The sequence below is a fragment of the Typopeltis vanoorti genome, chromosome 23 (genome assembly GCF_054136105.1).
Source record: "Typopeltis vanoorti isolate ZY-2024b chromosome 23, IOZ_Tvanoo_1.0, whole genome shotgun sequence".
In the NCBI taxonomy this organism is placed as follows: Eukaryota; Metazoa; Arthropoda; class Arachnida; order Uropygi; family Thelyphonidae; genus Typopeltis; species Typopeltis vanoorti.
The window spans coordinates 47,671,582-47,696,043 of record NC_143571.1 but is presented as its reverse complement, the minus strand read 5'-3'; the positions used below and the strand labels follow the sequence as shown (position 1 = coordinate 47,696,043).

General features: G+C 35.9%; 1 protein-coding gene across 2 annotated transcripts in view; it reads right to left on the bottom strand.

Annotated features, from left to right (window-relative positions):
* Positions 1-24,462, bottom strand: part of KLHL18 (Kelch like family member 18) — a 144,358-nt gene that overhangs the window by 47,680 nt on the left and 72,216 nt on the right. For both annotated transcript variants that reach the window (XM_090412818.1, XM_090412819.1), the window contains one exon: positions 23,246-23,468. In XM_090412818.1, coding sequence (XP_090268944.1) covers positions 23,246-23,468 — 223 coding nt within the window. The remainder of the gene's footprint in view (positions 1-23,245; positions 23,469-24,462) is intronic.

Below are 24,462 nucleotides of genomic sequence, written 5' to 3'. Positions count from 1 at the left end.
AGACATCAGTGAGACAGTTGAGTGTAAAAATGTATATAATGTACCTGAGCCAGCAATAAGGACAAAAAATGGGAATGGGATATTTAGAATAACGCATCAAGATAGGGGTGGGACAAAGGGAACACTGCAATTCATGTACACTAATGCCAGGAGTATTAGGAACAAGAAGGAAGAATTTTTGGCCTTGATTGGCTCTTCCTGGCCACAGGTTATTGGCATTAGTGAAACATGGCTGACGGAAGATGATATAGTTAGTGGGATAGAATGTGTAGGTTATAGTATGTTTAGGAGGGACAGAGAGAATAAAATTGGGGGAGGGGTGTTATTGATGATAGCTGATGAACTGCAGCCAAGGAGAATTGAAGTATTGCAGGATAGTGAAAGGAGCTCATTTGAGGCTATTTGGTGTGAGATTGATACTGGCAGAATAAAATATACAGTTGGGTGCTGCTATAGATCAGGTGATGGAATAGATGGTGGAGATGGTATGCATAAACAAATTGATGAAATGAGTGGAAGGAGGGTAATTATTATGGGGGATTTCAACTATGGTAACATTGATTGGAAGGAGGAGAGGACACATGTGAGGAAGGAAATGGATTTTATTCAATTATTAAGGGATAACTATCTGAAACAGCATGTAATTGAAAATACTAGGGGTGTGAGAGTGCTTGACCTGGTAATAGTATCTGAGAATTTGACTGTAATGAATATGACCATGTTGCCACCTATTGGTGAGAGTGATCATAAGGTCTTGACCTGGGAGGTGGCTAAAGGTGTGAAATTTGTGATTAAGACAGGGTATATGTGGAATTACCGTGCTGGCAAGTATGACAAGCTTAGGAGATTGCTTGGATCAGTGCCATGGCATGTACAACTGCAAGGGCTGGACGTCGATAGAGCATGGGAAGTGATCAAAGAGCATTTACAGGAGGTTATGGCTGATTGTATACCTAAGGTCCGAATAGTGAAACAAGGAGGGGTTAAATGGATGAATAACACCATTAAGCTTGAGCTGCAAAAAAAGAAACAACTATGGAGGGAATTTAAAGAAAGGGGTGACCTGCAGGCACACGAACGGTATGAAGTACAGGCCAGAAGGGTAACGAGTGTGGTAAAAACAGCAAAAGCCGATTATGAAAGGAAACTAGCTATGCAAGCCAAAGAGAATCCCAAACAGTTCTTTCAATATGCTGCAAGCAAGAAAAAAAACTGTACATGGCAAAATGATTTTAAGGAATGGCGATGGTATGGTAAAGAGTTCACTGAACCAGTCGATATAGTGGAGTTACTGAGCGCGCACTTTGCAAAAGTATATCATGCAGGTGGTGACGTTGAAAAAATGAAGGAACCATTAGTTTATATGGGAATTGTGATGAATGAAGTGGAGGTGAATAGTCTATTACAGAACCTTAATGTGAATACATCTGTGGGATTGGATGGTATACGGGCACGGGTCTTGCATGAAGCGGCTAATGAATTATCAGTGCCCTTGACCATGTTGTTTAATCTGAGTCTCAGGTCTGACTTAGTCCCGAAGGCGTGGAAAGAGGGGAAAATAGTTTCACTGCATAAAGGAGGATCCAAGACTATGGTTGCAAATTACCGACCGATCAGCATATCAGGAGTCGTTGTCAAGGTCTTGGAGAAAGTAGTCAAGGGAAAAATACAGGAATGGATTGATGAAAATGAGATACTGTACAGAGGACAGCATGGCTTTGTGAAGAGTAGATCATGCCTCAGTAACTTGCTCAAGTTTTATAACAAGGTGACGGCTGAACTGGATAAGGGAAATGGGTTTACAGTGATACTGCTGGACCTGGCAAAGGCGTTTGACAGGATACCACATGGAATTCTAATCCGTAAACTACAACATATGGGAATGGATATAAGGTTGGTGAGATGGATAGGTGGGTGGTTGATGGAGAGATATCAAAGAGTAGTTTATTCAGGAGTAGAGTCCAAAAAACGGCCTGTGACTAGTGGTGTGCCACAGGGTTCTGTTCTTGGACCACTGCTGTTTAATCTGTTCATTAACGATATAGGGTAGGGTCTAAGTGGGACAGTTCATTTGTTCGCTGATGATGCAAAGATGGGTAGGGCGATAGTGAATGCAGAAGATGTCAAAGTCTTGCAAGATGACTTAGATAGATTGGAGTTCTGGACTAAGGAGAATGGATGTCAATTTAATGTGACAAAATGTAAGGTTATGCATTTCGGAGTGAAAAGATTAGCAGCAGTATACCACATTGGTGGAACTGTACTCCAAGAGATTGATGAGGCCAGGAACTTGGGAGTGTTGGTGGATAGGGAGATGAAGTTTAGGGGGCACATTGCGAAAGTAACTAAATCAGCTCATCAACTCACTTGGTTGTTGAAAAATACCTTGACGAGCAGAGAAAAACAAGTTATTGTACCTCTGTACCGAGCCCTGATAAGACCTCATCTCGACTACTGTGCCCAGATTTGGTCACCTCGGTTCCTTCTTGATGGGGAGGAGGTTGAGAGGATCCAGAGGCGAGTGACTAAGATGATAGCAGGTCTATGGAATGAACCATATGAGAACAGGTTGAAGATTTGTGGGTTGCAGAAACTAGTTGATAGGCGGAAAAGGGGAGACATGATTGAGACATTCAAATTGCTAAAAGGATTCTATAGGATTAATTCAGATGATATTTTTGAGATCAGGACTGGTGGTGGGAGAACTAGGGGACACCCATGGAAGCTGGGCAAGAGCGTGGTTAGCAGGGGTGTTAGAGCTGGGTTCTTTACTTTTAGAGTGGTAAATGAGTGGAATAAGCTGCCAGAGTCTGTTGTGGGTGCTATGACAGTGAGCGAGTTCAAGGCAAGGTATGATAGATACTGTGAGAATGTTGAACAGCTGCGTGAACATGATGTTTAGGGCCTCCCTCGATGAGTCTAAGGACTCCTGGAGTAGCCCGTGGTAATAATAATAATAATAATAATTGATTTAGGTTAGGTCTATTGCGTTCTCCAGTTGATGTTTTCTATGTTCCTGTCTATTTTTCATAGTATTGGTCTTTTTATTGCTGATTTTCATGCCAAATTTGTCATGGCTGTTATTCTTAGACTTTTGCTCGATTTGTTTAGGAGTACAACATCATCTGCATAATGCAAAGAGCTAAGTTTTATATTTCCAATTCCGATATCAGGTTTAATCCCACTTTCTTTCATAATGTGATCCATATCGATGATTAATTTTCTAACTGCTGACTTACAACTTAAATATAAATTATGCGGTGCTCTGTATAATATTCCACTTACCCCATATAATTGTAGCATTTTGAAAAGCTTTTCTCTGGGCACCTTCTCATATACCTTTTATCTATAAAACGCATGTAGAGATCCTTGTTAAAATCTCAAGATTTCTCAAGTATTTGTTATAAAGTGAAAATCTGATCAAATCCATCTCTATTTGTTCTGAAGCCAGTTTGTTCTCCAAGTTTCTCTTCCACATTTTTCCCAAGCCTCTTCTCAAGTATGATTGTATAAATTTTATTTGGAACAATCAGTAGAAAAATAATTTTATAATTCTCTCATTCTGTTTATTTGCCCCCCCCCCAAGAGCTCTGCTCCAATCATCTAGAATTTGACTCTCTGACCAGGTCCTCTAAATTATGCAGTACAGCCACTTTTATAATCATCATCAAATTCCTGCCATGTACCCTCAAGGGGGGGGGGTGTACAGGATATGATAGTACTACATGAAAAAAATTACATCATTACCAACTTTCTATCCACAATTTCCTTCAAATCAATTTGTTACCTGTCATGGTTCTAACACTGTCAGATCTTATACTTCTATCTTCTAAGGCACTTTTAACCATATTAATCCACATGTATCTTGGTGTTCCTCAGAATCTTTTTCCTGCCAACATGGCAGAGAACAATTGTTTTGCTAATCTTTCTACTCCCATTCTGTTTAAGTGACCATACCAACACCTGAGATTATCTCTGCTAACGCATTCCTAGATGCTGACAGTGTCAAGTTCTTTCCTAATATCCTCAGTTTTAATATGATATTGCCATTGATGCCATCTGTTCATGCCACTAATCTTTCTCAGGAATCTCATATCTGCGGTCTCTAATCTTTGGTCAAGTGTTTTACTTCTGACCCAGCTCTCAGATCCATAAGTTAAAACTGGTTTGAACACTGTCTTGTATACAGCTAATTTAGGTTCCGACTAATTTCTCTCTTATTCCATATGAATTTATTCAATTGACTTCCCACCATACCAGCTTTGCTGATTCTGTTGTTGTCTATTTCTATATTTAATGTACCATCTTCACTAAAAATCGTGCCTAAGTAGCTGAAATGTTTTACTTGTTCTATAAGTTCTCCATTCAAAATGCAGTTGATATTTTCAATGCTTCTGCCTATTTTCATCATCTTTGTCTTGTTATTGCTGACTTTCATACCATATCTATTACAACAGTTATTCAACATAGACAGGGAATCCTGCACACTTATAGCAGATTTAATTAAAAGTATAACATCATCTGCATTAAGCAAAGAGCTGATATTAACATCTCCAATTTTGATATCAGGTTTAATACTACTCTTCTTCCTAATGTGATCCATATAAATAATGAATAACAGGGGATAATGTACATCCTTACCTGACACCATTTTTAACATTAAACCATCTTCCTGTACTTCCTTCAATTCTAACTGCCGACTTAAAACTTGAGGATGGGCTGGCAATTTGGGATGGGGGGACGTTGCCCGGTTAAACAAGGCCCCTGTTGTTTTTGCCAGGGAACCAGGCCAAATAGCAAAAAGTCAGCTACTGAACAAATCCTAAAACCCACCCAAAATCAACATCACCAGAGTTCAAGATCGGTGCTATCAACATAAGAAGCCTGAATGGCAAAGAAATGGAGCTAGCTGAGGAATTGGATAACTACCAGATCGACATAATAGGGGTGACTGAAACAAACAAAAAAAAAGACAAAAACTGGTGAGATCTTTCTGAGCAATAAATACAAAATGTTATATTCAGGCAATGACAATCAAGGAAAAGAAGTTGTAGCCATAGTATTCAACACTAAATCGAGGCTAATCTTCTTGATGGTAGGAAGTCTTAAGTAGAGTGATGTGGGCAAATATGAGAGCTGGGAACTGCACAATGAGACTTATTTGTGCCTATGGTCACAAAGAAAGCTCTACTAACGTAGAAGTGGAGGAAATTTTTGAAGCTTTAGAGAAATCAACTAACAGAATGAAAAAGGAAAAGTTGGTCCTTTTTGGGGATCTAAATAGCAGAGTAGTAAATGATTGTCAGACATACAAAAATATTTTGGGAAAATTTGGAGAAAACAGTAAAGCTAATAATAATAATTGCAAATATCTGTTAGATTTCTGCACAGGACATGGACTGGTTATTACTAACACAATGTTCCAACATAAAAATGTGCACAAATTCACATGGAGAGAAGGGGCAAGGAATAAGAAAAGTCTCACTGACTATGTTATTGTTGATAAGTGCAGGACACCAGAGTGTACAGAGGATTAGAAATTGGAAGTGATCACCATTTAGTCATGAGCAGGATAAACTGCATTTCATATAGAAAAAAATGACATGTAAGAAAGTTTTAAAGCGAATAAAAGTTGAGCAGCTCTCAGATGTGAACTGTAGACTAAAATGCACAAAGATTATTGAAGAAAAAATGAAAGAGTTTGAAAACAGGAACCAAACCCTGGAGATTCAGTGGCAAGCCCTGAAGAAAACACTGATTAATTCAGCCAGCAAGGCATGTGGTAAGGTTATCTGAAAGGATAGAAAAATCAGAACTCCATGGTGGATATAGGAAGTTAAAGAGGCAGTGAAGGAAAAGAAAAAAACATATCAAAAATTCCTGGCAAATAAGTCAGCTTGTGCTCTTAGAGAATACAGAGACAAATGTAAGAAAGCTAAACTCTGCGTGAAACTAGCTAAACAAAAATCATTGAAGGACTTTGGAAAGAACATAGAAAATCAAGATCAAGAAGGTGGCAAGATATTCTGAAGGTTGCTGAAGAAGTCCAGAAATGGAGTAAAGAGTGCTGTAAAAGGAATTAGTGATGATAAAGGTGATATGAAAAAATTAAAAGAAAAAGTTATACTTGAAGTATGGAGTAATTACTTCGAAAAATTGCAAAATGAAACAAGCAGTGATGACAGCACAGTGGTAAAAAACACAGACCATACATGCAGTCAGGAATACATATCCATACTCGAAGTAGAAAAGGGCATCAAAAGCCTGAAATGTGGAAAGGCAGCAGGAGTAGATAATATTCGACCAGAAATGCTCAAGTATGGAGGTCTAAAAGTCTTACAGTGGCTGCACTGCAAGAGATATATAAAAAGGGAAATAAAACTGAATGTGAGAATTATAGAGGTATTTCCCTACTGAGTGTACCTGGCAAGATCTATGCAAGTATACTTGAGAAATGGTTGAGAAGTATTGTGGAAGAAAAGATTGGTGAAGAACAAGCTGGATTCAGGCATAATAGAAGCTGTCAGGATCAGATCTTCACCTTACGACAAATAGTTGAGAAAGCATGGGAATATAACAAAGATCTGTATTTAAGTTTTGTCGATTTGGAAAAGGCATATGACAAGGTGCCAAGAGAGAAGCTATTCTATACGCTACAGTTATATGTTGTCAATGAGGCATTATATCAAGCAATACTTAGTCTTTGTTTGAGTTGTAAGTCAGCAGTTAGAATTGAAGGAAGTGCTGGAAGATGGTTTAATGTTAAATCTGGTGTGAGACAAGGATGTACATTATCCCCTCTGTTATTCATTATCTATATGGATCACATTATGAAGGAAAGTGGTATTAAACCTGATATCAAAATTGAAGATGTTAATGTCAGCTCTTGGCTTTATGCAGATGATGTTATACTTCTAAATAAATCTGCTACAAGTCTTCAAGATTCTCAGACTAAACTGAATAACCGTTGTAATAGATATGGTATGAAGGTCAGCATTAAAAAGACAAAGACAATGAAAATAGGCAGAAACAGTGAAAATATCAACTGCATTGTGAATGGAGAACCTATAGAACAAGTAAAACATTTCTACTACTTAGGTACGATTTTTGGTGAAGATGGTATGGAAATAGACAAATAATCAACAAAGCTAGTATGGTAGGAAGTCAACTGAATAAATTTATATGGAATAAGAGAGAAATTAGTCAAAACACTAAATTAGCTGTATACAAGACAGTGTTGAAACCAATTTTAACTTATGGATCTGAGAGCTGGGTCAGAAGTAAAACACTGGACTAGAGACCACAGATATGAGAGTCCTGAGAAAGATTATGGGCATGAACAGATGGCAATATCATATTAAAACGAAGATATCAGGAAAGATCATGACATCGTTAGCATCTAGGAAAGCATTAGCAGGGTTAATCTCAGGTGGTATGGTCACTTAAACAGAATGGGAGAGGAAAGATTAGCAAAACAAGTGTTCTCTGCCAGGCTGGCAGGAAAAAAACCCAGATCAAGAAGAAGATATAGGTGAATTGATACAGTGAAAATTGCCTTAGAAGACAGAAATATAAGATCTGATAATATTGGGTTGTTGACAGGTAAAAGACTGATTTGGATGAAAATTGTAGATAAGAAGTTAGTAATGATCTACAATTTTCATCCAAATCAGGTCTTTTATTTGACTGAGTACTACATGTAAATTTTTCATGTAGTACTAAATACCCTGATAAGTTGGAACATAAAATATTTCATCTTATCTTTGTATAACAGAGCAAACACACAATAAGAAACATTATACCATGCTTGCCTCTGAGTATTTTAATACTCAGGGGGGGTGAAGTCCAAAGGTCACGGAGCAGCAACGCGAAGGAGCGGTTCGCCCCAAGCAATCGTGTGCCGTCAGCGCACGTGGGATATAGCGGAGAAATAAATTATATTATTGTAATGTTCTAATTCTATTCGAAAGTTGGACGCCGTGACGTGAGTCCACGTGAATGCTTTGGGTGGACATCGCGGAATGCGAGAATAACCGAGAAAGAAAGGTGAAAATATAAGGGTCTAGCATCCCTGAAAAAGAGCCTTTTGTTCCTGGATCTCCTGGTGTTCGTCTCGCGGTGTCGTGAGCAGGTGAAGGGTGGCAGTGCCTCCATTCTGGAGGGTTTCCATAGAGGTAGCGGCGGAACTAGACGTAGTATTTCCGTGGAAGGAATAACCACGGCCGTCCATAGAAAGCCAGATTGGAGCACATGGACATTTCGTCTAGGGAGAGGCAGATTCTGATAGACCTTTGATGCAACGCAGAACCATCATCATCAAATTCCTGCCATGTACCCTCAAGGGGTGTACAGGATATGATAGTACTACATGAAAAAAAAATTACATCATTACTAACTTCCTATCTACAATTTTCCTCCAAATCAGTCTGTTACTTGTCAACACTCCAACATTATCAGATCTTACATTTCTATCGTCTAAAGCACTTTGTACCGTATCAATCCACCTATATCTTGGTCTTCCTCTGGGTCGTTTTCCTGCTAACCTGGCAGAGAACACTTGTTTTGCAAATCTTTCCTCATCCATTCTGTTTAAGTGACCATACCACCTGAGATTAGCTCTTCTAACGCATTCCTGGATGCAGACAATGTCAAGTTCTTTCCTAATATCCTCATTTTTAATATGATATTGCCATTGATGCCATCCGTTCATGCCTCTAATCTTTCTCAGGACTCTCATATCTGTGGTCTCTAGTCTTTAGTCAAGTGTTTTACTTCTGACCCAGCTCTCAGATCCATAAGTTAAAACTGGTTTGAACACTGTCTTGTATACAGCTAATTTAGTGTTTCGACTAATTTCTCTCTTATTCCATATGAATTTATTCAATTGACTTCCCACCATACCAGCTTTGCTGATTCTGTTGTCTATTTCTATATTTAATTTGCCATCTTCAGTAAAAATCGTGCCTAAATAGCTGAAATGTTTTACTTGTTCCACAGGTTCTCCATTCACTACACAGTTGACATTTTCAATGATTCTGCCTATTTTCAATGTCTTTGTCTTTTTATTGCTGACCTTCATACCATATCTATTACAACAGCTATTAAATTTAGTCAGAGAATCTTGCAGACTTGTAGCGGATTTATTTAGAAGTATAACATCATCCGCATAAAGCAAAGAGCTGACATTAACATCTCCAATTTTGATATCATGTTTAATACCACTTTCCTTCATAATGTGATCCATATAGATTATGAATAACAGAGTGGATAATGTACATCCTTGTCTCACACCAGATTTAACATTAAACCATCTTCCTGTACTTCCTTCAATTCTAACTGCTGACTTACAACTCAAATAAAGACTAAGTATTGCTTGATATAATGCCCCATTGACACCATATAACTGCAGTGTATTGAATAGCTTCTCTCTCTTGGCACCTTGTCATATGCCTTTTCCAGATCGACAAAACTTAAATACAGATCTTTGTTATATTCCCATGCTTTCTCGACTATTTGTCGTAAAGTGAAGATCTGATCCTGACAGCCTCTATTTGGCCTGAATCCAGCTTGTTCTTCACCAAGCTTTTCTTCCACAATTCTTCTCAACCGTTTCTCAAGTATACTTGCATAGATCTTGCCAGGAACACTCAGTAGGGAAATACCTCTGTAATTCTCACATGCAGTTTTATTTCCCTTTTTATATATGGGTACTATGAGAGCTCTACTCCAATCATCACGAATTCGTCCCTCTGTCCAGGCTTTCTGAACTATGCAGTGCAGCCACTGTAAGACTCTCATACCACCATACTTCAGCATTTCTGGTCGAATATCATCTACTCCTGCTGCCTTTCCACATTTTAAGCTTTTGATGGCTTTTTCTACTTGAAGTATGGATATGTATTCCCGACTGCATGCCTGGTCAGTGTTTTTTACCACTGTGCTGTCATCACTGCTTGTTTCATTTAGCAGTTTTTCAAAGTAATTACTCCATACTTCAAGGATATCTTTTTCTCCCATTTTCATGTCACCTTTATCATCTCTAATTCCTTTTATAGCACTCTTTCCTCCATTCTTAAGCTTCTTCAACAACCTCCAGAATATTTTGCCACCTTCTTGATATTTATTTTCTATATTCTTGCCAAAGTCCTCCCATGACTTTTGTTTAGCTAGTTTTACACAGTGCTTGGCATTCTTGCATTTGTCTCTATATTCTCTAAGAGCACAAGCTGACTTATTTGACAGGAACTTTTGGTATGCTTTCTTCTTTTCCTTCACTGCCTCTTTAACTTCCTGTGTCCACCAGGGAGTTCTGATTTTTTTATCCTTACAGACAACCTCACCACATGCCTCTCTGGCAGAATCAATCAATGTTTTCTTCAGAGTTTGCCACTGAATCTCCAAGGTTTGATTCATGTTCTCAAACTCTTTCATTTTTTCTTCAATAATCTTTGTGTATTTTAGTCTACAGCTCACATCCAAGAGCTGCTCAACTTTTATTTGCTTTAAAACTTTCTTACATGTTATTCTTTTCAATATGGAATTCAATTTTATCCTGCTCAAGACTAAATAGTGATCACTTCCAATTTCAAATCCTCTGTACACTCTGGTGTCCTGCACCAGGGAGAAAATATCAACAATAACATGGTCAATGAGACTTTTCTTATTCCTTGCCTCTTCTCTCCATGTGAATTTGTGCACATTTTTATGTTGGAACATGGTGTTAGTAAGAACCAAGGATAGATAAGTAGACTTTATTTGCATTTTGCTGATTGTGAATGAAAGATTTGTGCCACGTTGTAAAAACAGAAGAAGGAACATTAATGATATTAATTACGACTGAACTGCTGTGATCTAGAGAGGGTTACCTAAAAATCTTATTGTCTCTTATTGTGATAGAGTTACACAATATGTTCTAGGAAGTTAAGAATGTTTAAAGTAAGGAATTGCTTTCAAAGAAGGGATTGTAAAAGATATAAATGCTATCTTGTGTGGTTTGATTGAACTTCTAAAGAGAATAGAGAGTTATTGTGATAATCATGCATGATTAAGGTATTTAAAGGTAAAAATGTAATGTTCTAATTCCATCTTGACTGTCAGGAACTCCCTTTATGTGGGAATTAAGCTTATTGTATTGTATGTACATATTTATGATATCTAATAAACCTTGCTTTTGTACCCAACTAAGACTATCTGTGATTTCTGGAATCCAATGCATTGCTTATAAAAAAGTACTACGAACCTAGGCAGGAGACTAGAATAAGGATAGATTTTGGCCACGTCTGCGAAATTACAAGGTATCACTTAAGTACTGTCTTGGGATCACCTCTTGATTAATAATATTGTTTAATATAAAAGCGCTAAGTGGCGCAGTGAAATATAAATTTCTTAGTGTTTTACGAGGGGTTGATCTCAGACAATCTGATACTCTGGTATTGGCTCGATCTCGAGGCAATTCCTTTGTCCCTCAGAGGTACCACGTGACACCCGAATGAGAGTTAACGGTGATTTGACCCAAAGACTTAAGAATAGATATATGAGTAGAAAGAAAGACACAACATAAATCGGCAAAGACGCTCTAGAAATTAACTATGTTGGTGTTAGGCAGACCATGATTAACCCTTTTAGGGAATTCAGGCCCAGAAAGAATGCAAGGTTTGTCCCCAGAGGATTGAGGGAGAAGCAAAAATAGCTTTTATAAAAAAATTAGAAAAACTTTTTTTTTATAAAAAAAAGGGGGCCTTTGTTAGATCCTAAATGAAGGAATCTTGGAAAGAAATCATTCATTTGGAATCTAACATATAAAACTTGCTGACAAAGAGAAATACCTGCACATCAGCTGTAATTAAAAGTGAAACTTCTTCACTGTATGTAAAATTTGTATTCTTTATTTCAAGTGCCTTATATTTAAGCTGATGTGATTATATTAAGATTTCATTTTAAATATGTCTAAAAAGAGAGATAATCTGATTTAAATGTAAGCCTCACTTAAGCTATGTAAAATTTACTGTGAGTCATCTAAAAAGTTGCTAAGTAATAATTCCTGGAAGGCATAAAGCTATATATGTACAGCGTAATGCTAGTAGCTATAGCTTAATCGGAAAATTACGTTGCCATGTATTCTGTGAATCCAAGTATAACAGCGTCATAAAAGTGAAGAACGAACCCAAAGGGGTGAAAAAATAAGGGCCGTGTGCAAAAAGGGAACTGAGTAAAGAGGGTGCTCTATAGAACAATATAAGGAGTTGAGCCCGTATTGGAACATTCTCTCTGGTCGTAACGTTTTCCTGATTTGGTGGTTCGGAAGTTAGCGGGCAGTTTCGCGTAAGGGGGTGGGTGAAGTCTGTGATAAGATGTCAGACTGCGAGCATTCTTAAAATGAAGTAGGATTCTATGCAAAACTGAAGGAAAAAATTCCAGTCCTAGCAGAATCAAGCCGTCGCTGAAAAGTCCCATCAAGTTGTTCCTGAAAAGCAAAGATTTGAGTCCGTTTTCAGCAGAAGGGATGAAGATAGCGTATCCCCTACGTTGGCGTATGGACAGCCAATAGATGAGAAGTATCCAGACATACACGCGGTGCAGAACGACACGGAAAAAGCTGGGTAAGGTGCAATTGCTCTAATTTTGTGTGAAAGTTCATTAGATGAGAGAAGATTGTTTACGAATGTGAGATTAAGAACTGTATTCTAAAGAACTCTGTGGACAGTCTCTATTTAGAAAGTTAACCTCCTTTGAGAGTAAGAAGAATTGTTTGGAAGAGACTTTTGTAAATTTTTGTATGTGATAGGATTGACTTGATGCGATAAGAATAGTAGAATTTAGTATCTCAGTAACATTAGAATGTTTGTTAGTTTTCTCTTGCGAGTAATAATACTGAAAGGTATTTAGCTTAACTTCATATCATTTGCTATCTATCCTGATGTGCAGTTACTGTGTTTAGCATGCCTTATAAGATTTAATTAATTTAGAATGTGTTAATCTCTTAGTTCAAGTTTTATTTAGTATTAAGCATAATTGAGTGTATGAATTTTGTATTGTGTTTTAGATATTCCAATAAATATGTTATATTTACTTGACCTTAGTCATGCCTGATTACAATTCCAACTTACCACTTATAAAAATAGAACCTATTTTGGCAGGAAAGATTTAGAGAGTGAATATAATAATAGATTTAGGTTACGACCGCAATAATCTGAATCTATACGGCAGTTTAAATAAGATATTGTGTAAGAAAGCTAAGAATCTAGTATTGTCTCCCTGAGTAAGGATCTTTTCTATTATAGGATACTGGCTGGCGCTGCAAAATATAAATTCGCCAGTATCCGAAGAGGAAACAAGCCTAGATATAAGAGTAAGATTAAAGTAAGAGAAGAAAGAATAAATAATGAAAGGTAAATATATAACAATAGAGCAGCAGGTAGAATTTTGATTGTATAAGGTTTTAGGTAAGAAAGGATAGATTTAAGTAAACAACTAATTAACCATAAATCATATAGTATAGATAGGAACATTAATATAACACTATCATATCCTCTACAACCCTTGAGGATATATATCAGGAATTTGATGATGACTTATAACTCAAATAAAGACTAAGGATTGCTTGATATAATGTCCCATTGATGCCACACAATAGTAGCGCTTTGAATAGTTTTTCTCTTGGTATCTTGCCATATACCCTTTTCAGATCCACAAAACTTAAATACATCTTTGTTATATTCCCATGATTTCGCAACTATTTGTTGCAAAGTGAAAATCTGATCCTGACAGCCTCTATTTGGCCTGAATCCAGCTTGTTCTTCACCAAGCTTCCACAATCCTTCTCAACCGTTTCTCAAGTATACTAGCAGAAACACTCAGTAGAGAAATGCCTCTGTAATTTTCACATCCAGTTTTATTTCCCTTTTTATATATGGGTACTATTGAGAGCTCTACTCCAATCATCTGGAATTCATCCCTCTGAACCATGCATTGCAGCTGCTGTAAACTTTTATACGTCCATACTTGATCATTTCTGGCCGAATATCATCTACTCCAGCTGTCTTTCCACATTTCAGACTTTTGCAGGCTTTTTCTACTTCAAGTATGGATATGTATTCCTGATTGCATGCCTGATCAGTGTTTTTATCACTGTGCTGTCATCACTGCTAATTTCATTTAGCAATTTTTCGAAGAAACTACTCCATACTTCAAGGATATATTTTGCTCCCGTTTTCATGTCACCTTTATCTCTAATTCGTTTTACAACATTCTTTCCTCCATTTCTGAGCTTCTTCAACAACCTCCAGAACATCTTGATATTTATTTTCTATGTTCTTGTCAAAGTCTTCCCATGACTTTTGTTTAGCTAGTTTCACACAGTGTTTAGCTTTCTTACATTTGTCGTTGTATTCTCTAAGTGATCACGGACAATTCATCGTGGGAAAATCTGTCGAGCGGAAAATTCATCGCAGAAAAAATTCGTTGAAAGCATTATTCACTAGAAAATTGAAATGATATTACATTGATAAAGAAAGTAAATGCATTGCAAGATAAATTTCACAAAATATAGTTTTTTATGTATGTATTATTTGTTCAGATTTTAATTAGATTTTCATAATATTTTTATTCTTATACAATGAAAGTAATATATTATTGATCGGTGAGTTATTTTTTTTCGTCTTAAAAAGTTGTAAATATTTTTTATTATTCAATACTGCATTTTTTGCTGATGTTGATGTTGTGCCTATAGTCTCAGCAATTTCATGCACTTTGACTTGTCGGTCATCCAATACCATACCGTGCACTTGAAATGTTAATATTTACAAAACTGGAATAGGCATAGGGAGAAAGGGCATCACATTTAAGAATACTTATTCTGTGAACCGTTCGTTATATTTCTGCACACTTAGACACCCATCCATATGTAATACTCGTATATATATATATGAGGGTGGAGTGAAAATTTCTTGGCCTAACAATGAAAAAACAAATTTATAATTTCTAAATTATTTTCATTTTTCAACATAATCTCCCTTAAGACTAATACATTCATTCCAGTGATGCTCCAGCACTATTATCCCATCCCTGTAGTGGTTCTCAATAAGATCTGCAAAATACCCCTCTACAGCTGCAATCACCTTATGATTCGACACAAAACGAGGAAGATTTTTAGTTTTGGGAAGGGATAGTGGACAGGTGCATTGTTCTAATGAAATATGATATTTTTATTCTGCAAACTGAGTCTTTTTTCATGAATTTTTCCGTCTAGTGTGGTTAAAAGATCGAAATAATATCATCATCATCATCATCAAATTCCTGCTATGTACCCTCAAGGGGTGTACAGGATATGACAGTACTACATGAAAAAATTACATCATTACTAACTTCCCATCTACAATTTTCCTCCAAATCAGTCTGTTACTTGTCAACACTCCAACATTATCAGATCTTATATTTCTATCATCTAAGGCACTTTGTACCGTATCAATCCACCTATATCTTGGTCTTCCTCTGGGTCGTTTTCCTGCCAACATGGCAGAGAACACTTGTTTTGCTAATCTTTCCTCTCCCATTCTATTTAAGTGACCATACCACCTGAGATTAGCTCTGCTAACGCATTCCTGGATGCTGACAATGTCAAGTTCTTTCCTAATATCCTCATTTTTAATATGATATTGCCATTGATGCCATCCGTTCATGCCTCTAATCTTTCTCAGGACTCTCATATCTGCAGTCTCTGGTCTTTGGTCAAGTGTTTTACTTCTGACCCAGCTCTCAGATCCATAAGTTAAAACTGGTTTGAACACTGTCTTGTATACAGCTAATTTAGTGTTCTGACCAATTTCTCTCTTATTCCATATGAATTTATTCAATTGACTTCCCACCATACCAGCTTTGCTGATTCTGTTGTCTATTTCTATATTTAATTTACCATCTTCACTAAAAATTGTGCCTAAGTAGCTGAAATGTTTTACTTGTTCCACAGGTTCTCCATTCACAACACAGTTGACATTTTCAATGATTCTGCCTATTTTCATTGTCTTTGTCTTTTTAATGCTGACCTTCATACCATATCTATTACAACAGCTATTAAATTTAGTCAGAGAATCTTGCAGACTTGTAGCGGATTTATTTAGAAGTATAACATCATCCGCATAAAGCAAAGAACTGACATTAACATCTCCAATTTTGATATCATGTTTAATACCACTTTCCTTCATAATGTGATCCATATAGATAATGAATAACAGAGGGGATAATGTACATCCTTGTCTCACACCAGATTTAACATTAAATCATCTTCCTGTACTTCCTTCAATTCTAACTGCTGACTTACAACTCAAATACAGACTAAGTAATATTATCGAAATAATATTACCCAGTTATTGTTTTACCCTTTTCAAGATAATTAATAAATAAAATGCCCTTAGCATCCCAAAACACCGATGCCATGACCTTTCCTGCTGATGGAACCGACTTTGTCTTCTTTGGCGTTGAACAACTGACTTCTCTCCACTGTTTTGAGTGCTGTTTGGATTCTGGTGTGTAATGGTGTATCCAAGTCTCATCCATAGTAATAAATCGACGCACAAAATCAGTTTTATTCTTGTTAAAATGCTCTAAGCACTGTTCAGAGATTTTCCTGCAAGTGGTTTTTGATCTACTGTGAGCAAGTACGTCACCCATCTTGCACAAACTTTGCATTTGCAATTATTCATGCAAAATATATCCTACACGATCTTTTGAAATGCCTATAGTCTCAGCAATTTCACGCACTTTGACTTGTCGGTCATCCAAAACCATATCGTGCACTTGATCAATGATTTCTGGTGTTGTTACACCTTTTGGATGTCCTTCATGTGGATCATCTTCAAAGCTGGTACGGCTACGTTTAAACTTGGCAGCTGATTTCTTTAATGTCGAAAATGAAGAAGAGTGCCAATAAACTTTTATGAACTTCGAATGAATTTCTTCTGGCATTAAACCTTCTTTTATAAAGAATTTTATAACTGCATCATACTCAATATTATCCATTTCAAGGGATACATATAACACTTTTGCCTCATACATCTGTATAAAACAAACTACTTGACAGAATGACTTGAATTTCACATGGATGCTTATGATAGATGTATCAACTTAGAAAAAAAATCATACCGATAGTGTTGCCATCTGTGGTCGAGGACGTTTTAGACCACCCTCGCATAATCGAAATATCATTATTTGATACCTCCAGGGAGTCCAAGTATTCATCGAGGGAAGGCACCTGGTCAAGAACTCTGTCTTCAAGATTCAATCACCAACTGACTGCAACTACACCAACACTATCTACTGCCGATCATCGCCTGTATTTCCACAGATGATCACAAATATCCTTGTCCATGGCGGGATTCGAATCCACAACATTTTGGCTAGAGAGCAGATGCGCTATCCACTCAGCCAACCAGGCCGGCTATTTCTTAATTGTTTTCTAAAATATGTCTCAAATTTAAAAAAAATTATTTCTTAAATTTAATTTTTTTAAAAATATTTCTTATATGAGAAATATTTCTTTTTTTTTTTCACATATATCTGCGAAAAAAAAAATTATCGATGAATAACTTTATATAGAATAAAAATTTTCAAAAAGATAAATATAATCGATTTATTAAATAATATATAAAATATTTCTTAATTCATTAAAATATATTCTATATTTTTAAAAAATATTTTTTTAAATATTTCTTATATGGGAAATTTTTTTTCACATATATCCGCAATGAATTTTCATGCGATTAATTTTCCTCACAATGAATAGTCTCCTCGATGAATTGTTGGCAATCAATTTTTCCACGATGAACTGTCAGGACACGTCTCTAAGAGCACAAGCTGACTTATTTGACAGGAACATTTGATATGCTTTCTTCTTTTCCTTCACTGCCTCTTTAACTTCCTGTGTCCAATATGGAGTTCTGATTTTTCTATCCTTGCAGACAACCTCCCCATGAGAACAGGAATCAAGGTTTGATTCCTGTTCTCAAACTCATTTTTTCTTGAATAACGTTTGTATGTTTTAGTCTACAGTTCACATCTGACAGCTGCTCAACTTTTATTTGCTTTAAAACTTTCTTACATGTTCTTCTTTTCAATATGAAATTCAATTTTATCCTGCTTTTCTTAGCCACTTTTCTAACTTTTATACCTCTATATTTGAGAATTTCAGGTCAAATTTACTCCAGCTGATTTCAGGCTTCTGATAGTTTTTTTTACACCTCAAGTACTGATATGTACTTCTTTTTTTTTTGCATTCCTCCTGAATATTTTCTGCTGTTTTTTAATTAACAGTCTGAAAGTAATTATTCCAGACATCCAAATTATCTTTATCTTTAGTTTTCATGTCACTTTTGTCATCACTGATTCCTTTTGCAGTTCTTTCCTCCATTTCTAAGCTTTCTCAAAAGCCTCCAGAATATTTAGACATTTTCATGATGTTTATTTATTTTCTATAATCTTATGAAATCTTTCTAGAATTTTTGTTGGGCTACTTTTACCAGTAGCTTAGCTCTCTTGCATTTTTCTCTGTATTCTTTAGGACATCTGCCAACTTATTTGCTAGGATCTTTCAGTATACTTCCCTAGCTGAATCAGGGGAAAGTTTTCTTCAGAGTTTGCCATCAACACTCCAAGGTTTAGTTCTTATTTTCGAACTGTTTCATTTTATCTTGACTAATGCTCATATAGTTGAGTCTGCAGTTTACCTGTAAAAGCTACTCAACTTTAATTCTTTTTAAAACTTTCTTAGATATGGCTCTTTTCAACATGATATTCATTTTTATCCTGCTTAGTACTAAGTAATGTCACTTCCAATTTCAAATCCTCTGTACACTCTTGTATCCTGAACTACTGTGAAGATATTTCTATCAACCATAAGCATAGTCAGTGAGGCTTTTCTTATCTCTTGTATCTTTGCTCCATGTGAGTTCACATCATCATGTTGAAACATAACATAGTATTATCATAACTAGTTCATATCATGAACTCAGCATGTACTTACTACTATTAGCCTTGCCCTTTTCTCCAAATTTTTCCCAAACTTTTCTGAATACCTGGTGGAATTCATCTCCTACTCTGATATATAGATTTTCAAAATGGACAACTTTTTCATTTACTCTGTCAGTTGTTTTTTCTCATGACTCAAAAAATTCTCCACTGCTCTTAATATTAAATGTATATATACAGTAAATAGCACAATGATTTAAGAAATAAGCATTTTTAATGGTATAAATATTTTCATTTAAAAGGCATTCTGGATAATTTGTATAAATGCCACCAGATATGGTTACTGCTATATAATGTTTTATTTATTTATTTTTTATCTTTAAATATTTATATGGGGTGTCCCAAACTTCACGCAAGATTTAAATTTAGTGCCATTTGTGCAGTAAAGTGTTGCCAACGAGAAAAAAAAGACAGCGTGACAGCTGACAGTTCAGGGTTATTAAAAATGGAGTGCTACATGAAAGAACAACGCATTTTCATTGTTGAGCAATATTTTAAAAATAATGAAGGTTTGGCAGCTACAGTTCGCAATTTTCGTACAAAATATGGTCGGAATAGTGATTTAACTTCATCAACTGTGAAAAAATTAATTAAAAAATTCAAGGAAACTGGATCAATTAGTGATCTTATACACTCTGGCCGTCCTTCAACAAGTCGCTCAACAGAAAACATCGAAGCAGTTCGTGAGAGTGTTGCTGAGAGTCCAAGAACATCAATTCGGCACCGTGGTCTTGAATTGGGCATTTCAAGAAGCTCTCTACAGCGTATTCTCACGAAAGATTTGCATCTTTATGATTACAAAGTTCAATTGACTCAAGAACTGAAGCCTACTGACCACACACAGCGAAGAGAGTTCGTTGAATGGATTATGGAACAACAACAAGTGGATGCTTATTTTTTGAACAAAATCATTTTCAGTGATGAGGCTCATTTTCATCTTGATGGCTTCGTTAATCGACAAAATTGTCGCATTTGGGGTTCAGAAAATCCACGAGTGATTGTTGAGAAACAAATGCATCCACAACGTGTCACTGTTTGGTGCGGAGTTTGGGCTGGAGGCATCATCGGTCCATTCTTCTTCGAAAATGCGGCTGGTAAGGCAATAACAGTTAATGGTGCTCGCTATCGGGACGTGATAATCCAGTTTTTTGTGCCTAAATTGCAAGATATGGATGTGGACGACATGTAGTTTCAACAAGACAGTGCCACATGCCATACAGCCCGAGAAACAATTCAATTACTGCATGAGTCATTTCCTGGTTGTGTAATTTCCCGTTTTGGTGATCAGAATTGGCCGCCCAGATCATGTGACTTAACGCCGTTGGACTTTTTTCTTTGGGTTTTTTTGAAGTCTAAGGTTTATGCCAACAAGCCCACGACTACCCACGCCTTGAAAGAGGAAATTGAGCACTGTATCAACGAAATTCAGCCACATTTATGCAAAACGGTCATGGAAAATTTTGACAAAAGAGTGCGTATGTGCCAGCAAAGCCGTGAAGGCCATTTACTCGATATGCTATTCCATGCATAACCCTATACTGTATACTTTATGAATCAATAAGAAATTACAATTTTTAATTAAAAACCTGTGTTTTCTATCAAAATTACTTCTTGCATGAATTTTGGGACACCCTGTATATTGATGTATATTGTAAACATGTTAGATTAACCACTGTACATGTGTGTGATAGACTATTTAAGGTAACCAGTTGATAAGGCATGTAAATCAACCCTAACAGAGATTGGTTGATTAAAAGCCGAACCACATCCTGCAGTAAGTTGATAATGCGGTTTCTTCAGGACACATGTTTAAATATTATGGGTTAGAATTATTTTTTAAAGAAATTTTCAAAGAATTAATCATCTCTTTTTTAACTTAACTATTTAATGTTGTAAATACTTTGAAGAAAACCCTCTATAGTGCAGTCAAGTAGTGGCAGTGTCCTTGGTGTTCACTACTGGTTTTGTCTGATTGAAAAGACCTAGGTTCATATCTCTGCTACTTCCATATAAGACTAGAAGTGGCAGCTTCCTTCCCAAAAACTCAGTTTTTTTTTTTTTATGGTAAGATCCCCCCCCCCCCCACACACACACATACATGTAAATTATGGAGATAGGATTAGCTGGTTATCATTATTAAATGGTTTACAGTAAGCCAAGCTACTTGGCTGTATAAGCTTAATATATAAAAGGTAGATCAGTATAGAAGGTTACTTCAAATTCTACACACACACACACACACACACACACACACACACACACACCATACTCATATTAACCTATTAACCTTTTCATCTACTATAAATGAATAAATGTTGAAACGAAAGAAATATACTGATAAACTACTTTATAGCCTATAGTGATGGAAATGCTGCAATGTATGGTAATGGTTAGCTAATTTACCAATACTGTACAGGTTTTTGTTGAAAGTTTTTCCAGTTGGTTATACTATAAATTAAAAATGCCAAGAAATTATATTCTTGGTTTAATCGTTTATCCAAGTGTAAAAACAAAGTTTGCACGTGAAGTAACTCCATGATTGGGCAACTTGTATATAGAGGCTAATGACTTCACATCACTTGCCTAGTATCCCATAATGCAAAGCACACATCCTTATGGACATGTATAATACTATACATTATGGGAAAGGTCACTACCCAGATCGGTTTCGATCTTAATTGATGTCACATCAATGGGAGCCAGACCCAGAAGTTATGTTTGTATACAAAAGGTGTCACACCTTCTTACTAAAATATTCTGGATTAGAGGTAGACATTGAAAGTTACTTGGTAATACTATAAATTAATGATACCAAGAAATTATATTCTTGGTTTAATCCTTCATCCAAGTGTAAGCAAACAAAGTTTGAACATGAAGTAACTTCATGACTGGGCAATCTGTATATAGAGGCTAATGACTTCACATCACGCCTTAGTATCCCATAATGCATTACTTCTGCATTATTTCAACCTTGGTATCGCTTCTGGGTCTGGCTCCCACTGATAAGACCTCAATAAGTCTGGGTAGTGACTCTTCCCATAATGCATAGCATTATACGTGTTCGTAAGGATATGTGCTTTGCATTATGGGATACTAAGGCAAGTGATGTGAAGTCATTACTCTCTATATATGAGTTGCCCAGTTGTGAAGTTACTTCTTGTGCAAGTGTTTGCTTACACTTGGATAAAGGATTAAACCAAGAAAATAATTTCTTGGCATCTTTAATTTATTGTATAGTTTTGTCTTTGAGAATTTTTAAAGGGTAACTGAGATTATGCAGTTGCCCATTTGTGTATTTGCATCCAGTAACAAAATACTCTGCTTTGCATTTTTTTGCAAAGTGATAATGCCTTGGTAATTATTTCTAATGCACTAACCCTTCTAAACACTAAATCTCCCAAACTGTGTGCAAGCTTCTCAGTGTCTTAATGTGATTATCTCACCTTCAATTGTCTTCTTTTGCTGTAATATTTTTTTCATGAATGATCACAATACAGACAAAAATGATATTACAACCACTTCCTTCCTGATTGTGAGCATTATATATTGTAATACACATCCCTACAGAAGTCTTTTGTTTTGAGAAAATAAGAGAATAAATTAATAAGAGTTTTAAAAGAGGCAGTTCTAAAGTTTGATGGCAGGTGAATATCTGATAGTTTGGCATGTCAGTAAAATAGTTTGTTTGCACGTCTATTTATTACAGTTTATCCATCTCAATTTAACTAGGTATGCAAAATGGCAAAAATTTTCTTACTAACATCCAGCATTAAAAAATACAATTTTCCTATTTTGTTTTTTTGTTATGAGCAACAAAATGCAAGTTTTAGGATTATATTCAACAATAATGTCAAATAGCATTTGCCAGCCTGGTTGCCCAAGTGGTTAGCATGTATATCTCCTCTCCAACTAACAGGCTGTGGGTTCAAATCCTGCTATAAAAATTTTTGTACTTTTACTTATTTATGTTTATGTTTTCTCTAGGAGACAGACCTATCTTACAGTTATCGAACATAATTATCAGTTTACCAGCTACATAAAAACAGCCTTTATAAGCCTGTTTCTATATAACACACACAAATTCCACAGCCTCGACATGCAGGCTGAAACATATGTGTAATAATTTATTTTTGTTAATGAATTTTTATTCTGTACAGCAGTTTAATCTGCATGTTTTTTACTTTAAACACCAAAAAATTCAGTCACGTATAAATGTTAAAACTATTACCTCCTCTTGCAGTTCATGGATGCTGCTTTAGTCCATGTGCGAGTATCTGGATCAAATACCTCCACTGTGCTCAGTCTTTCACTACCATTATAACCTCCAATAGCATATAATTTATTGTGCATAACAGCCACTCCCACCCTACTTCTCAACATTGTCATTGCTTCAGCCATCTGCCATCGTCCTACCTTGGGATCATAAACTTCTACTGTACTGAGAGAGTCTCCTAAGAAATAAAATATTTGCATGTTTACAGCATATCACTTACACAGTATGAAGAGTGAAAAAACATCCTTTAGCAAAAATGTGAGTTAATGTCCATTCTGTAAATTTATGTAAATTAGCTACACCTACTATTTATTAACAGCTATATATATATATATATATATATATATATATATATATACCGGTTTCCATAAATTAAGGAACAAAAAGGAATATCAAGATAACTCAGAGGGAAAAGGGGAAAAAATGAAAGGTAGGTATATTACGTAAAAAGCGATGCTGAGTCTGGTTATCACATACAAATGAGTGACATTGTCAGCAGTATATGCAAATAAGCCACAGCATAAAAGTAGCGTTTTGAAGTAGTTTTCCATTTTATGTCTGGAATGAGAACAAGACATTTCGGGATAGCAAAATTCTTGGATATGGCTGAAAGACATCATTTAACTGAATTCAGGTGGCGAGCTATCATAAGACTATAGGCTGGCCAAAGTCAGGCAGAGTTAACCAGATGGTTGCATGTGATTTGTTCTCACATGCATCCATAATGAGATGATGTCAAAGCTGACCAATATGTCTGTATTATTTAAAGTAAGATTTTCAATTAAGTTTTAAAGTGGGTAGAGTTTTTTACCTTTTTTATATAATACAGACATATTGGTCAGCTTTGACATCATCTCATTGTTTATCAATATTCCCCTAATTGACACCTTAACACTCTTAAAAAACGTTTTTCCTTCTGATATCTTAGAGCTCTTATTATTTATTTTTAGTAACTTACTGTATTATTTAAAGTAAGATTTTCAATTAAGTTTTAAAGTGGGTAGAGTTTTTTACCTTTTTTATATAATGCAGACATATTGGTCAGCTTTGACATCATCTCATTGTTTATCAATATTCCCCTAATTGACACCTTAACACTTAAAAAACGTTTTTCCTTCTGATATCTTAGAGCTCTTTTCCTTTGCCAAAAACTCTGGTAATTTTTCTTGGAA